General features: G+C 33.7%; 1 protein-coding gene across 2 annotated transcripts; it reads right to left on the reverse strand.

The window, feature by feature from the left end:
• Positions 1-3587: 3587 nt before the first annotated feature.
• LOC132173564 (uncharacterized) lies at positions 3588-13432 on the reverse strand. Of its 2 annotated transcripts, XM_059585080.1 has the most exons (13): positions 13052-13432; positions 11226-11338; positions 11021-11077; positions 10220-10315; positions 10078-10148; positions 9424-9466; positions 9158-9238; positions 9026-9085; positions 6767-6817; positions 6362-6459; positions 6197-6245; positions 5639-5683; positions 3588-4471 (listed from the first exon to the last, which is right to left on the reverse strand). In XM_059585080.1, exons 1-13 carry the CDS (start codon positions 13383-13385, stop codon positions 3923-3925), a joined length of 1647 nt encoding a protein of 548 aa, XP_059441063.1. In that variant the 5' UTR covers positions 13386-13432; the 3' UTR covers positions 3588-3922. The 2 variants fall into 2 exon arrangements, with proteins under 2 accessions (XP_059441063.1, XP_059441064.1); XM_059585081.1 differs by lacking the exon at positions 6767-6817.
• Positions 13433-16609: the final 3177 nt, after the last annotated feature.

Below are 16609 nucleotides of genomic sequence, written 5' to 3' on the forward strand. Positions count from 1 at the left end.
AAGCACATAACAAAAAAAAAAAAAAAATAGACTATTTACTTCTTTGCTACATCATTTATCATTCTCTTTGAACACACCCCTTCAAATGCAAATTCAAATGCAAATTTCATAACCCAAACATATTTTTTTAAAAAAAGAAAAACACATATTTCATCAAATAAACTAATTGCAAATTAACAATGATTAAAATCGATCCTTAATATCTATCGACCAGGGAATGAATGTGTCAGTTTCGAATTTGAAAAGAGTGATTTTCTTAATCAAATTGGCACCAACAACTAAATATACATCACAAATGAAGAATAAAAAAAACAAAACAAAACAAAACGAAACAAAAAAATAAATAAATAAATCCAAATTTCTATACGTGAAAAAGAGGGGAATTGGTGTTTGAGTGAAAGTGAAACATGGTGTTTTAAACCAAGTCCAAAACTGACGAATTTAAAAAAAGTAATTTTCTTAATCAAATTGGCACCAACAACTACCGAAATATACATCACAAATGAAGAATATGGAAAAAAAAAAAAAAAAATCCAAATTTCTATACGTGAAAAAAAAGGGAAGTGGTGTGTTTGAATAAAAGTGTGAAACATGGTATTTTAAACCAAGTCCAAAACTGACGAATTTGAAAAGAGTAATTTTCTTAATCAAATTAGCACAAACAACTACCGAAATATACATCACAAAAATAATAATAATAATAATAAAATAAAAATCCAAATTTCTATATGTGAAAAAGATGGGAAGTGGTGTTTGAGTAAAAGTGTGAAACATGGAGTTTTAAACCAAGTTCAAAACTGACGAATTTGAAAAGAGTAATTTTCATAATCAAATTGACGCCAACAACTACCGAAATATACATCACAAACCTAGAATTTTTTTATAAAAAAAATCCAAATTTCTTTAAGTGAAAAAAATGGGAACCTTCAAAACTCCGTTGGATGAGCAAAACGTGATGGCTCATCTTTTTCTTTCTCTCTTAATTTATGATTGCTTTGCTTCTTTGTGGCAAAACCAAACGTATGATCGCCTCAAGCTTCATCTCCCCAAACAATTTTGCCAACTACCCAACTTTCCATTCCCGGAGGAGTTTTCGGAATATCCCACAAAAGATCAATACTCATCATATTCTCTCTATGAATTCTATAGTTTACTCCGAAAAGATCGCTGATATCTGCAACAACCTCTTGCTTCAGGCAATTCTTCTTCTTCTTCTCCTTCTTTTATCTTCCAAAGAAACGAAAGTTATTTGAAAAAAACAGGGGACAATTAAACGCCCGTTGATAGAACTATCTGCTCAAAATCACTTGAAAAACCGAAACTAAAACCCAACATTAATGGACTTATAGAAATCTGCTTAAAAAAACAGGGGACAATTAAACTCCGGTTGACAGAACTATCTACTAAAAATCACTTGAAAAACCGAAACTAAAACCTAACGATGGACTTTTAGAAATCTGAAACGATGTTTTGTTGTTTAAAAACTTTGGCATGGTAGAATTGTGGAAACCGGATTGGCACTTGTCAAAATTTTAAAGGCTCCCGTTTAAAACTCTCCTAGAAGAGACATGTGACAGACATATGTGATGCCACTTGTTAAAATATTGATACTAATATAACACAAATAAGTGTCATTCAAAAACCCAGAACACCCAAATAAAATATAAAAAAAAAAAATTATGTATAGGGACAATTCTTCATAATCTCATTATTATGTGTATGTTTATATTAGAATATAACATAGATCTAGAATAACACATTATATTAAAATATAAATGAATTAATTGTAGTCATGCGAAAATATTCTGTTTGCATTAAATAATTTTTAAAATATTTCCTTAGGCTCATTATTTGAGTTTAAGAAAATCTGTTTGAAATTATTTAATTAGAAAATTATTTTGAATAGATATAAAATAGTCATAGTAAAAAGCAAAAATGAGGCAGTGTGGATAAGGATTATATATATATATATATATATATATATATAGTAAACGTTCAAGCATGCAAATTGGCACAAAAGAATGACACTGTTAAATAGAAGTTTGTGTTTGTAGGCACAAAATTTTAGATGTATTTGAAAAAATAAAAATAAAACAGAATGTTTTTATTAAGAATGAACAAAAGATCACAAAAGAATGTTTTACTATTCCGATTCTGTATGCATACGGTTTGGATTCTCATTAGTGATATCTCAAATTTGAAATGTTGGATATGGTTTGTTAGCACTAAAGAAGGGCTTCAACAGAATCAAGATACGCTAAATATATTTGGTGAGAATTTTTAAATATATAATAACAATAATAGTTAATGTAGTATACATACTATAATTTCACAAACTTCTCCATTTTAAAGCCAAACATAAAAATGAAATTCACAACATTGATCTGTCTTTACAAAAAGAGGGGAAAAAAATGTCAATCCAACCAACTACTTAAAAGTAAAAAAAAAAAAAAAAACAAACATACTTCAAAAGGAAACCAAATCAGTTAATGATAATTTGTTTATGAGACTTTTTATGTTGCTTGAAATCCACATCTGATAGAGAAGTCTACTGATAACTTCGAGCAAATCTTGACCCAGAAGCAAATCTTAAAAGATCTAGGGTTTATGCAATCACTCAAACTATATATTGACTTTGTAGCATTTAAATTTTTACGAAATATAAAATAATAAAATAATGATGATAAAAAACATTGACTTACCTGTCTGAAATTAAGGCCCTTAGAATCAGAGAGAGAGAGAGAGAGAGTCAATGGTGGTTTCAATGACGAAGAGATGATAATGGAATTGTATATTGAGTGGTTTGTCTCGAATGATTTATTTCAACCGTTTTTTCTTATGTTTTTTTTAATAGTTGAGGGTGGTTGGGAAGGGATATAAGACTTGTTTTGAATGCTTGCACTGTTTCATTTAAATCTGAAATGATGTTTTGTCGTTTAAAAACTTTGACAGGGTAGAATTGTGGAAACAAACCCTCCTAAAAGAGACATGTGGCAGACATATGTCATGCCACTTGTTCAAATTTTAGAGACTCTTGTCTAAAACTCTCCTATTATATATTATATTAGATTAGATTAGATTAGATTTGCCACCCTACTTGGGGTTAATTTTACAAGAGTTCCCAATTTTTCAAAATGATACACGAAGGCTCCCTATGATAAAAGCAATTAAAGAAACGCTGATGCACTAGATTTTCCATTTGAGTAATACTATATGTATTACCCATTTACAACACCTCTTACAACTTGTTAACACGTATCAACATGCATTTGGAGCGCATTAGCTAATTTTTTAAAAAATTAATACCCTCCGATCACACGCTAATACAAGCATATCGATAAATTGTAAAAGTGTTGTCCATTACCATTTTTCTTTTCATTCATTTGGAAAACAAAAAACATGTTTTTAGGTCCCACTGCCACATCACGTGTACTTTACCCAAATAAAAACAGAAAATTAAAAATAAAAATAATAATATCAACCATAATCACCACTTTGGAAACCTAATTGGAAAGTAGGTTCTAGGCAATCTGCAAGATTAAATTATGAAAGATTAAAGGGGCACCGCAATTCTTAAGGCAGCCATATGGGAATTCATAAGAATAATAATTTGATTAAAACTCTTCCTCCATTACACAGTCGCATTAAAAAAACAAAAAACAAAAACAAAAAAACAGAAAACAAAATTGCATGAAAGAGAATAATAATTTAACATCACATGTTACATTAAATGTAGCCATGACACTTGGAGACTGTTCATCTCAATTTCCAGAGCTGTGATTGTCAACTTTTTGACAATCACAGCTCATCATAAATGAATGATACAGAGAGTAGAGCATCGAAATGCAGGTAGAAAACCCACTTGCCATGGATGAGAAACCGGATCTTGCAGGAACTTCCAAGGATAAAGCATGGAGAGATTCTATCTAGTCCATGAAGACTCACCTCCATAATGGCCATAACCATTGGCATCATGGTTATACCTACCAAATCCAACGGTAGCACGATTATGCCTACCAAAACCATTGGCATCACGGTTAAACCTCCCATGTTTCTTCTTCGTCCCCTTCTCTCCCTTTGAGCCATTTTCTTCTTGTCTGACCTTCCCTGCCTCCTGATTATTTTTATTTTTCACCTTCTTACCAGACTTCTCTTTCGAAGAAGCTTTCCTTTTCTTTCCTGAGGAATGTGAACTTTCTCCAACCATACCATTTCCCCGGGGCAGCAGCTCTTCTTCATCTACTTGCCAATTGCACAAAATCCCCTGCTGATCTCCAGACTGATGTAATGGCTCACCAGCTCCAGGAAGCAGGCTGTTAAAGGTCACCTCTCCATTAGACCCTCCTTTGCGCTCCAGCAACACAGGGTCTGGTCTAATTATTGTACCGAGAATGCTTCGGCTGGGGCCCAGGTCCATTATTATCTTAGGATTTGTCAATGTTCTGAAAGCCATTGCAAAAGCTGATCTAATCTGCGAGAGAAGAGTTCTCAATCAGAATCGTAATACGCCAAAAGTGAGTGATATTTTTCTCTTTTCTCGTTTTCTCCTATATATATGCGTGTGTCCTCTCACTGATGCCCAGGGCATAATTACAAAAACAGATAAAAGGACAGAATATATAAACTGTCTGAAACAAAAGGGCTAGATGGATTGTTGCTATATAGTGGGTAAGCTCTAACATTTAAGACTTGCTATAAGAGAGTTAAAAATAAAATTGCTAACTCAAACTTGACATTATAATTCCACGTGTGAACCAAAAAAGCCAAGTTACCCCTCAAATCTGATAAAGATAATTAAGCCCCCATCCTTTATTTTTTTATTTTTGATGAGTAATTAAGTCCCCATCTTTGAGGCTTACAAGTTTCCTGCAACTACAGGTGAATATCTGAACTTAGAAATGTGGCGGGAGAAAGGGTTATGAGGTCACTTGTGGGGATTATCATAATGCCATCCTACCTAATCAGTAGAATTCTTCGGCGGCCTGACTGATATCAGGACAATAAAAAATACAAACTGCAACTGTCAAAAGATTGTAGGCCTAAAAGATGCACTTCCTTGCCCGATGTGTCAAGTGATGTTAAACAACACATCTATTCAGAGGTCACGGGGTTTGTATGGCAAAGAGCAATAAACATGAAAAAAGAAATTCACGGTTGGTCAAGGCTCCTATACACAGGAACATATTTCTATCACTTTCTCCAAATTATTGAAAATGTGGCTTATCACCAATCACACCCTGCCAAATAAGTCACAGGAGAACTGCCATCACAACAGAAAGGTGGTGCATTTAAGTGATCTCACCAATCTGCAATTATTGGAGAAATGATGAAAGTTCATGTGCAACAAGGAGACTGATTGCAGGCTAACATTGACATAGTTGTATAGAATCCAGTGAGAAGTTGATCTTTGTCATATTTTTTCTCCTTCATACACATTCAACTTTTCAGATTGCCTAAAATATTTCTGGTAAGAATACTAGAATCCTAACCTGAAATTATATCATATAACAATACAATTCCTAAAACAAGCCATAGAACCAACAAATATTTTATTTTATGCACTCAGCTACAAAAGAAACAAGACCAATATCAGTCAAAAAAAAAAAAAAAAAAGGGACATGAAAACCATAGAACAAACCTGGAAATAGTTGAAGGAGTTCTTCCCAATGTCATTCTCAGGTGCCTAAATTTTATAAAAAAGATAGAAATACAGTCAATTTTTTTTTTTTTTTTTTGATAGGTAGAAATACAGTCAATTAAACTACAGATGAAAGCAATGGACTGTATAGGACAAGGGTGACCAGTTTTTTAGTTTATAGTTGTTCTGATCCAGTCACAGTATTCTGCAACCGGGAGCAGAAATGCAAGACTGTCATTTCACAGAAGCAGAAAAATGACTGTCTCAGAAATCATTCTTTGCTAGTCAAATACACTCCGTAACTTTGAAGTCAAAAAAAGGAAAAAGGGCAAATTAGGTTGTAGGTGAACCCAGTCTTTCCTTGTGCCGGTTTGGGAATTTCAAACAAGCATTAGGACAAACCCATGCAATCAGCCAAAAAGGCAGTGAAAGGTATTATGAAGAAAATCACAACAATTTCCACTCCAGCCAGACTGTCCACTTTTTGGCTATCCACTATGAATTCCCAAACAGTCCCTTACATTAATAACATAAACAAATCAGAATCTGCATGACAACCTGTGGGTCCTCAATTGAGATAAGAAATGGCCGTCCTTTATTTGCAAACCTAATCAGGGGCAGAGAGGGGAAGTCAAAACACAACTTCTTAATCAATTGGCATTGTAACTTAAGAAGGAACAGAAAAGATCTCGTCACAATGAAGGCACAGAATTGAGATTTTACCCTTTGTTACTCTTCAAGAAAAAGGTGCCTGCCCCTTTACAAGATACACCAACATCTGAAGTGTTCAATTTGCGTCCATAGAAATCAAAAAAGTTTACCTATATTCCAAGAGCAAAACATTGAGAGAAACTAGAAATGCATATGGTTCTCTTTCTTTCTTTTTCCTTTTTTTTTTCCCTGATGTCTTAAATGAAGGTCCAATCCCTAAAATGCAAAGGTCCATGGATTTATACTACATTCTTCTGTTTTAATATTTTTCATACAAGTAACGGCAGCAGAACTATACAAGATGGGATAAAGGGTATGCAGAGCTGACTTGAGTATACAGCAAAAGAACAGGAACCCAAAAAAATTAAAGGACATATATATATGTGTGTGTGTGTGTGTTTCTCTGTATATACATACCAAAAGGACTCCCAAGTTTTGTTCTGGAGATGCTTGGCAGTCAAGGACACTCTATAGCACAAAATGTGGACATAGTCAAAACAACAAAATTATTTAGGGAAAGAAAAAGGAACAGAAAACCACAAAAAGCCATTTAATAAAACTGCATAATGTTGTGCATTAGATAGGAGTTATAGGGGAACAGTGTATATAAATGATTTTCCTGTGGCATGAAATTCATTATATGGTCAACAGAAACAACATAACTAATTGGGAAAAAGAGAGATTAGACAAAAAAAAGACATTTGATCAAAATGCATAATGCACTTACCCCAAATGCTTACTATAAGATTATAAAGAGTAATAAAATGAAATGAAATGAAATAAAAGATATTGAAAGGAATAAGGAAAAAGTTGAGGGCTAATAAATGTATTAAAGATGCAAGAATAGTGATTTTATTTTTTACTTTTTCTTTTGTTTTTGCGTTCAGTTGATCATTAGCTTGATTAGAATAGCTACCCTTTCTTTTTCTCCCATTGACAATTTGACAGGTTTGCTAGATTAGATAGTAGTTAGGAATTTAGAAAAATAGAAAAGTGATAGCTATGGTGGCTGTAGATTTATCTGTCCAGACATAATTTGAATACACAGAAAGAGCGAAGGTGATGGGATGCTTTACCTTGGTAGTGGGTCCCCCACACATGCTTTCCTTTTTGGTGTAATTGCAATTGCAAGGGCTAGTCTAATATTTCTAATCTAGCAAACCTGTCAATTGGAGAAAAAGAAGGGGTAGCTCTGCTAATCTAGCAAATGATCAAATTGGACGAGAAAAAAAAAAGAAAGTAAAAAAGCACTATTCTAGCCTCTTTAATGCATTTATTAGCCCTCAACCTTTTGCTTATTCCATTCAACATCTTTTATTCCATTTCATTTCATTTTATTAATCTTGAATCTTATAGTAACGCAAACTTCACCAATAAGGGACCAGTTAAATCATACTTAGAGTGACTTAGCATCACTAAGACAAAATTAAAGTAGAATTTTATCCACTAGCCACAGCAAAACTAGAGGGAATACCAAAAGCCTCTGTCCTTCCCTCACTACTCTTCTTCCAGAAGATGGGAAAATCTCATGGACAGTTTTGTGGAGTAGTAATAATGGTTATTGTTAAATTATCACTTACCCCAATGCTTATGCTAATAAGAAATGGTGAATTTAATAATATAATAATAATTTAATACTCTTCCTCAGTAAGTAGGGCCTAACATGTAAAATATTTTATCAAAAACTAAGGTAAATAGGTTAGAACTCAGTACCTCTGCTCTGATATCATATTAAATCACAATTCATCCCAAAAGCTTAACTTGATAAAAAGTATTAAATTTAATCATTTAATTAATACTTTAACACTTACCAATTATGATACTTGTTAGAATACGTACTACAACAATTCAAACAGTTGCATCAAGCATACAGGTTATAGGACTCAAACTGTTGGTAACTTATTCAATTTTTCAATTTCAAGGACTGAACCACTAGGAAATGGTCTCCAAACCATCTCAACCCATATTGGTCGACACAAAACAGCTGAATAATAGTAGGGCACTAATCTCAAAATTTTAAGAAAAATTAATCTCTATATTTGATTTTGATCCATTTAAATTTGATCGTTGTACACCGTTGAACGACAACCGAGCAGCTAAAGATGAGCAAGAAAGTGATTTTTTTTTTTTTTTTTGATATCAAGGAACCTCTACAAAGCAAGGCCCTTTGGACCCACCCCTGCAGAGTAAACCTCAGTCCCGTGCATCGCACCATCGGGAGTTTTCCTACACGAAACTGGGTAAATCGCTGGCTTTTCATCGAGGGATGTGACCCCAAGGAATTGTTTGCACCCAAGAGGTATTGAACCTTGGACCTTGAAGGGAGCAAACCTCCAAGACCAAAGCCTTCACCACTTGGGCCAACCCCTTGGGGTTAGGAAAGTGATATTATTAACCTTTTCATCCCAGTTCTCTCATACCAAGACATTTTGTGAGATAAAACTTTGTAAAAGCTACATATAATGAAATCTTTGTCATAATATAGTTAGGGAGGCAAAGTTCATCTACAGGCTGTTATAGTATGGGTTCTTATTAACCCTATATGTTTATTTATTGTCCTTGCATCACACAAATAAACCATAAGTTGTACAGGGATCATCCAGCTGCAAACATCTGTGTGTGCTTTCAAAGCTTGAATATTATTGAAAACTGAAATCAGATTTTAGATTAATTCACCTGCAACATTGCCATGAGCATAGTAAGGAGCGCATAAGAACCTATTCCACCAGAATATACCTGCATACATTAGACAAGTCCTAATTAGGCAGACTGAATTGAAAATTACACGGAAACAATAAAAATTCATACCTCATTCAGTTCCCTTTGTTGTAAAAATACTTTCAATATCAAACACAATGGCCTTAATGGAGGCCACTTTGACACTGCATCCTGAAAAACAGAACCGCATACAAAGCCATCAATTAGATGCAAATAGCCTCGAGCATAGCATTGTTCAAAAAACCATCTGCCTTCTATCAAGAAATTGCAAATGATGTCATTATAAACATAGCGTCACCAGTGGCAATTAATAAATGGATGTTAGGACCAAAGACATGACATAAAATGCAACCAACCTGAATAAACTCAGCAGCTTTGGGTCCATTTTGCGCATCAAAACTGCAAACCAAGAGAGAAAGATTAATTTACAATGATCATAATCGCAAATGATAGTATCAATTAGTCAAAGTAAAATTTGTCATTGTAGTATGAACACAATGAGAGAGACTGCCACAATCTGAATTATAAAGACAAGCAAAACATACCAAATTCTCATGTAATTCAATATCAATATGAATAAAATAGATGCTTACTATTGGAACTAGTGAAATTTAACTGTAAATTACCCTACTTAAGAGTCCATAACAGTTTTTTTCTTTGAAGAAATCTCATATCTTTTCCAACAAAAAGTTATAACTCGAACATTGGATAAATCCCATTCCTTGACAATTACCTCAACACACAAACCTCCGCTGGAAAGAATACAACACAAAGGATGTTAAAATTTTGGAAACAGCGCCCTCCTATCCTTTCTTGTCTCTTTTTTATGTAATTACAATTAGAACAAGCTATAGCTAGAGCTAAAACACTTTATTAAACTAAAACTAAACTTTATTTACAATCAACACTAGTATAAAACCCTACTTAACAACCAAACCCATATATGAAGCAATTATAATAAGTAATAACGTTATAACTTCAACTCCAGCACAACGAAGAGATAGGTAAACCTTATATCAAATGCAGTGCCACTTCTCTTTTCAACAAATTTGATAATTGGTACACGAGCCTTCCCAATCACCTGAGATATTAACAAATATTTTAGATAATAAATGTTCATCTTAAACATATTCCATCATCCATAAAGCACACCTGTATGTTTCTTGCCATGCCCCTCCGTGACAATGCCCTAGAAAGAGCCACCAAACCTTTTTGTGGGTTTTCAAGACCTGACCCCAGAATCACAACCTAAAATAGATAGCAGTTAGGCAGATATCTATATTTGGTTGTCTAGGTATAAGACTTCCTTTATCCATATATAGTTTCAAAAACATAGTTTAACTCAGCTTGAGAGCCAGCAGAAGATGATCTATGAACATTTGCCATCTAATTTTAAAACATTAATAGCAACATCATTCTCACTTTCAGGCAGAAGCAATTACTTTCAGCCTGTGAGCTTCCAAAGACAACCTAGTAATTTTTTTATATATATAGGTAAAGAAAATTCATTAAAAGCACAAGAGGCACAACCCAAGTACACAGGATGTATACAAGAGAAAAACACCCATCAAAATCTAGAATGAGGATTTCTCAAAAAAAAAAAAAAAAAATAAATAAGTCTAGAACGAGGAAAGAGACCACAAAATTTACTAAGTGAGAGATATTGAGAAGGACATGAACAGAGATCCACTCAAAGAGTGATTTAAGAAAATAACAATCCAGTAAAATTAGTTTAAGCTAATGTCTAATGCAGTAACCAAATCAGGGATTTGAAATTGTGGAAAAATACAAATGATGTCAAATTAACCGGATCCAGGCTTTCTTGAATTCAATTGAGTTAACTAAAAAGGCATGCATGAATAGAAGATTACATCCTCCAAGCATGGGACTTAAGAATTCCATGAAGGTACTTGTTTTTTAATTTTGAAAGATACTAGGGAGCAGCATACTTACATCAATATCACTAGTTGGAAGATAGAGCCCTGTCTTGAATGATCCAAAAACTTCTACCTAGAGGGCAACAGTCATAACACAACCTCAGCACATTTCATACTTCTATATAATTGTGTTTGTGAGTGTGTGTGTGTGTGTGTGCGCGCGTGTGTGTGTGAGAGAGAGAGAGAGAGAGAGAGAGAGAGAAACAGCAAACCAAACACACCTTGCAGTGGGGCCAAATATGTTTGATAACATCAAAGACACATTCTACTGCTGTATTACGACCAGCTTGCTCTTCTGGAGTTGGAGATAGAAAGTTGCAAAAATCCACGATCTCTATAATATCCAACATAAATCAACAAGTTACATAACTATTTATAATCTAAGAACATAAGCACATTTAGCTCTAAATGTTCAAGAGAGGATGCCAAGCACCCAATACACGAGACCTTGCTTCCCCACCCACCTCCTCTCAGAAGCATATATTCTAAATCAGAAACTAAAAATTCTAATAGCCTATACCGTTTCATTAATTCTACTGTTATACGTAGCTCACATTTTAATGCAACATTAGCGATGGGCCTTTCAAGAACCTCTCTCCCTTCCCTCCTTTTGGGTTTGAGGGCTCCATGGCTTCAGTGGCAAATATTGAAGATATCCAGTTTCCCCTAAAATCAGAACCCATTTAACCAAAGAGCACATATACGCATATGGGAGTGTGACCAATCATTTTTTTGATAAGCAATCAAGATATTATTAACAGCGTAAGGCGCCCCCAAATACACAAGAAATATGCACTAGAAGCCACCTAACTAGTAGGAGTAAAAAGAACATGAAAATTATGATAACTATTGACCAAAGGAGAAACAAAATGTTGTCGCGGAAGCACGACATTGTTCTTTCCGGGAGAGAAATCGAAGGGGCCACCACCTTCCCAACTCAGCGGCAAAAATTTTTGACCCCTGCCCTCCACACTCCTCTAGGAGTACAATGAGAACACGGCGACCACCCACCGTGTGCTCCACCACCTCCAAGAATTGTCCTACTCTGTTAGAGCCTTTCTAGGCAATGAAAGCCCTATTTCCTTCCCTAGATCAACCACCTATGTTTCCTCATGTAGACAAACTAGTTTCTCAATCAACTTTTTTTAGGCAAGCAATGCTAAATTTCCAAACATCATCGTACAGGACAACCCATGTCTTCTCCCAGACAAACACAAGACTAACCCCCCCTTCTGGCACCGATAGATCAAACACTTTAGATTATAAATAAAACTAGCTCATGTATCCCATATCTTCCATTAGCTCCAACCCCAAAAGATAAAAACGTAAGAAATGTGTCGACATGCGCCAACGAGGGAGAACATAAGGTAAAAGTGTCTAACTAATCACAAAGATAAAGTAAAATCATTTCTCTAACCATCTTCTCAAAAATAATTTCTTCGGACAAAGACAATAACATATGCAAGTTCTTCACATTCTTTACTCCTAATCTATATCCATCCCTATAATCAGTGCTAAGGACTCCACCTAGAACAGTAATCATGAAAACCTCAGAAGAGCAAAGAGGCAACTAATAATCATCCTAACAGCATGAGTTTCTATACAAGCAAAATACCAACAATTCAGCACTGAAACTTAACGTCATTCTACTCATTATGACAGTTTCGGAACCAGATATCAGCTACAAATTACAGCAGATAATTGTGCAATTTTAGAGGATTTGACTCGAATAAAAAATTTGTGGGGGGAGGGTGGGGTCAGTTGTAGAGTTTGATTAGCGTGAGATTGTTGTACAGTATGCGTTTTGCGAAATTAATCTAAGTAAAATTCATAAAAAAAAAAAAAAGAAATTTGGGGAGGAGTACGAAAAAACCAAACTAACGTATTGCTACTGAGTTTCTGAGAACAATATACAAAAACTAAGACTTTATTACAAATTACACAAAACCCAAATCCTGTAAGGCACTTAAAACATCGAAAATAAGCTTCTTTATTTACTTTGAACTTTAATCAAAATCTTGAACAAAACAAAATCCAAATTCAGTACCTTTATGGAGCTGAAGCATAGGGCTTTTGAACCTACAATTCCCACGGAACCACCCTCTCTCGAGCGTCGGCGTCGCGGCTTCGCGAGCCGGAGTCTTCGGCTCCGGCTCCGGCGCAGCCGCAATTTGCTCGGAGTCCTCGCCGCCCACCTCGAGAGAGAAGAAATCGGGTGCGGCAGTCTCATGGGAGTCGGGTTTGAGAACGGCGAGAGAGATCTCATTGCGGTATACGGAGTAGGGCTTGAGTTGATCGGATGCTGGGGATTGGCCGGAGGTGGAGAGAGAGAGGGGACATAGGGTTTCGTAGAGAACGGTTTTGGCGTTCTCCTCTTCCATTGGAAGCAATCTGGGGAGTGAGAGTGAGTTTCCACCGAAATTAGGGTTTTGGTTTGGGCCTTTTTTTACTGCACTGTTGGGAATTTACTATTTTTTAAAAAAAATTAAGGGATTTTTTTTTTTTTTTTTTTTTGGGAGGTGGTTTAATTCATGTGCATCTAAGGCCGTAAACAAGCCGAGCTTGGACGAGCTAGGGCTGTCCATGCTCGGCTCATTTAAAAATTTCACGAGCTCGAGCCAAGCTCCAAAATTTAAGCTTGGCTCAGCAAGGAAAATTCCTTGTGCGAGTCGAGCTCAAGTAGCTGAGTCGAGTCGGGCGAGCCAAGCTGAGTCGCCTCAACTAATGCAAACTTTTTTTTTTATAAAAAAAAAAAAAAATTAACTTAAATGACTCATCTTCCCAATGAGACAAATTAAATTAAATTTAATAATAATAATATATTAGTAAAAACGTTTTACTTTCCAGCCAACAAATTGAGGGAAACTTTGATAAAAAAAAAAAAAAAGCTATTTATTATATATACAAAATATCTAACATTTTTTTTTTTTTTAATTTTGTATATTAACCAATTAGCTCTCTATATATATAACTATAAATAGATATACATTATATGACTAAATTATTAATATTTTAACTATATATATTTAGTATTTATGCTACATACTATACTATATAAGCATAAATACTCTTTATAAGCTATTTTAATAAGTTATATACTATATAAGCTATTTTAATATATATATATATGGGTTGCGCTAATAAGCGAGTCGAGCCCCTATACGAGTATGTTCACGAACTTTAAAAGAGCGAGCCGAGTTTTATACGAGTATGTATCGTTTAATAATCGAGTATAATTTCGTGTTCACAAACGACTCATTTAATAATCGAGTCGGGCACGAGCCAAGCTTTATCGAGCCGATCCCGAGCGAGCTCACGGGTAGCTTTGTTCGTTTACAGCCCTATGTGCATCAAACAATTAATTACATTTATGCTTTATTTAGGATTGTGATTTTAAAAATTACGTTTTTGAAATCGTTATTTTTTTAAATTGTAAAGGCATTTGGTAAAACATGTTAAAAAATATTTTTTTATTAAATATTTGTTATGAAAATTTGTAATTTTAGTTTAAATTCGGACTTTTTCAAATAAGTACCTCTAGCCTGGTTATAGAAATTACATATTTTTTTTCATATTTTAAATTAAGTGTTTTTTAAATTACAATGCACCTTACGTTTTGTGATATCTTTTAAAAATACAAATTATTTTTACGAAATCGCAATTCCAAATGCATCAATAGTTTGACTTTTGGTTTACAATATTCATCTACGTAAATGAAACACTAAACTTTTTTGGGAATTCTTTTTCAAAGGAACAACTTTCCATTACTCTAATATATGTCTATTTTTTCAAAAAACATTCAACTCCTTTTTGTCTATATAAAAAAGGCAGAAAATAGGCATGAAAACTATAACTATCGTAGTTGGGTGAAACTCGGCATAACCATAATAGCATATGTCCATTGGGAAAGGCACAATAGATTATAGAAGTATAGACAGTGATAGCCACAAACATTCTCTTAGTTGAACTATAGTAGCACCTATCTGTTAAAAGGAACACAATACGAGCCTAGACGGTGGAAATTAGTTGAGACTCAACCTAACCGAACCTCATCAAGGTATAAGTTCGAACTCAAAGGCGAATAATATTAATTGAATCAATAATTTTTATTTCGAGAGTCGATCACTCACCTTAGTACATGCTCAATCACTTCGAAAAATTCTATAAGGTCATTAAATCACCACCAATGATAATTAAAAATTTCAACTGTTAAATATTAGAAGGTCAGAAAAATCAAGTGGTTAAAATCATTATTAAGTACATTGTCATGACATAGTTGATTTCGCATCTAACACATTTGGCTTCTTTTTTTTTGGGCTTTTTGGGCTTTTTTTTTTACCCTCATATATATATATATATTTGGTATTTTTATTGCCCTTGGGCCCAATTGCTATAAAAAGAGCCCATATTGAAAAATCAAAAATATTTGACCGAAAATTTACATTTACTTGTACTTTAAAAAAATTTCCTTAAATATTAAATCATAACCGGTTAACCGGTCAACACAACATATAAAAAAAAGTTCAGAATTCAGACAACTATCACAACATATAATAATAATACATTAATACTTAAATTGTGTTTATAAGTAACACATTAATTGGTCATTGTTTAATCCAATGTCAATTACTTAATTTGATATTATATGAATCATATCATCATTGTACATTAATAATATGATTCACTTGAAGTCTTGAATAAAGTATTTGAATTGTCATTGAATCATATGATTAAGTATTGATATTATACATTTATATTATTCATATGCATATGTAGACTTATATAGACTTATAACATATATAGACTTATAAATTTATAACATACATTGGAAATAAGTCTCTAAATATTTAATTATTGTATTAGTATGGATTGGTATACTTATGAGTTATGTCATATTATATATGTATAATTTGTTATTATATAATCAAATGATTTAATGATCAATTGATCATATGATATAATCATATAAATTATAGTGATAATATATTAATATTTCTCTTTTAGTATATCTGGTAATTTTTGACACAATCTACGAACTTCACACAAACTCAACGTAAAATTAGCGAATTAAGATTGAAGGGTCTAATTCGTTTAATTAAATTAATCGAGTTATGGTTAACTATATAGTGTTATACCTATGTCGCGGTACTACTCGAACCCAACACGTAACATTTAAGATTGACAATTTTTGACACAATATTTGCAAACTTGACATGAACTCAATATATATGAGCGAGTTAGAATTAAGGGGTGGTTGCAACTCAAGAATTACTTTGGTGCTATCATTCTTTTTAAAAGATGATAGTGATACCACCTTAGAGGGTTGCCCGAAGGGCGCATACTATTGATTGAGAAATGATAAAAATTATTTTCTCAATCATTTTCATATAGTAAATAGTTGAATCTATCATTGAATTTTTATGAGACTCACATAAGTGTACAAATCTAATAATTTATTAATTATATTTGTAAAAAGAAATGGTTGAAAAATGATGTGTAGCGTGCCTCTTATTGATAACAGACTTTGTAGTTGTAGGATTATGGATATGATGGTTTGACATGGTCCAACTAAATCTGCCAACCTTACCTTGACAAAAGTTTACCA

The sequence above is a fragment of the Corylus avellana genome, chromosome ca3, assembly GCF_901000735.1.
Source record: "Corylus avellana chromosome ca3, CavTom2PMs-1.0".
Lineage (NCBI taxonomy): Eukaryota > Viridiplantae > Streptophyta > Magnoliopsida > Fagales > Betulaceae > Corylus > Corylus avellana.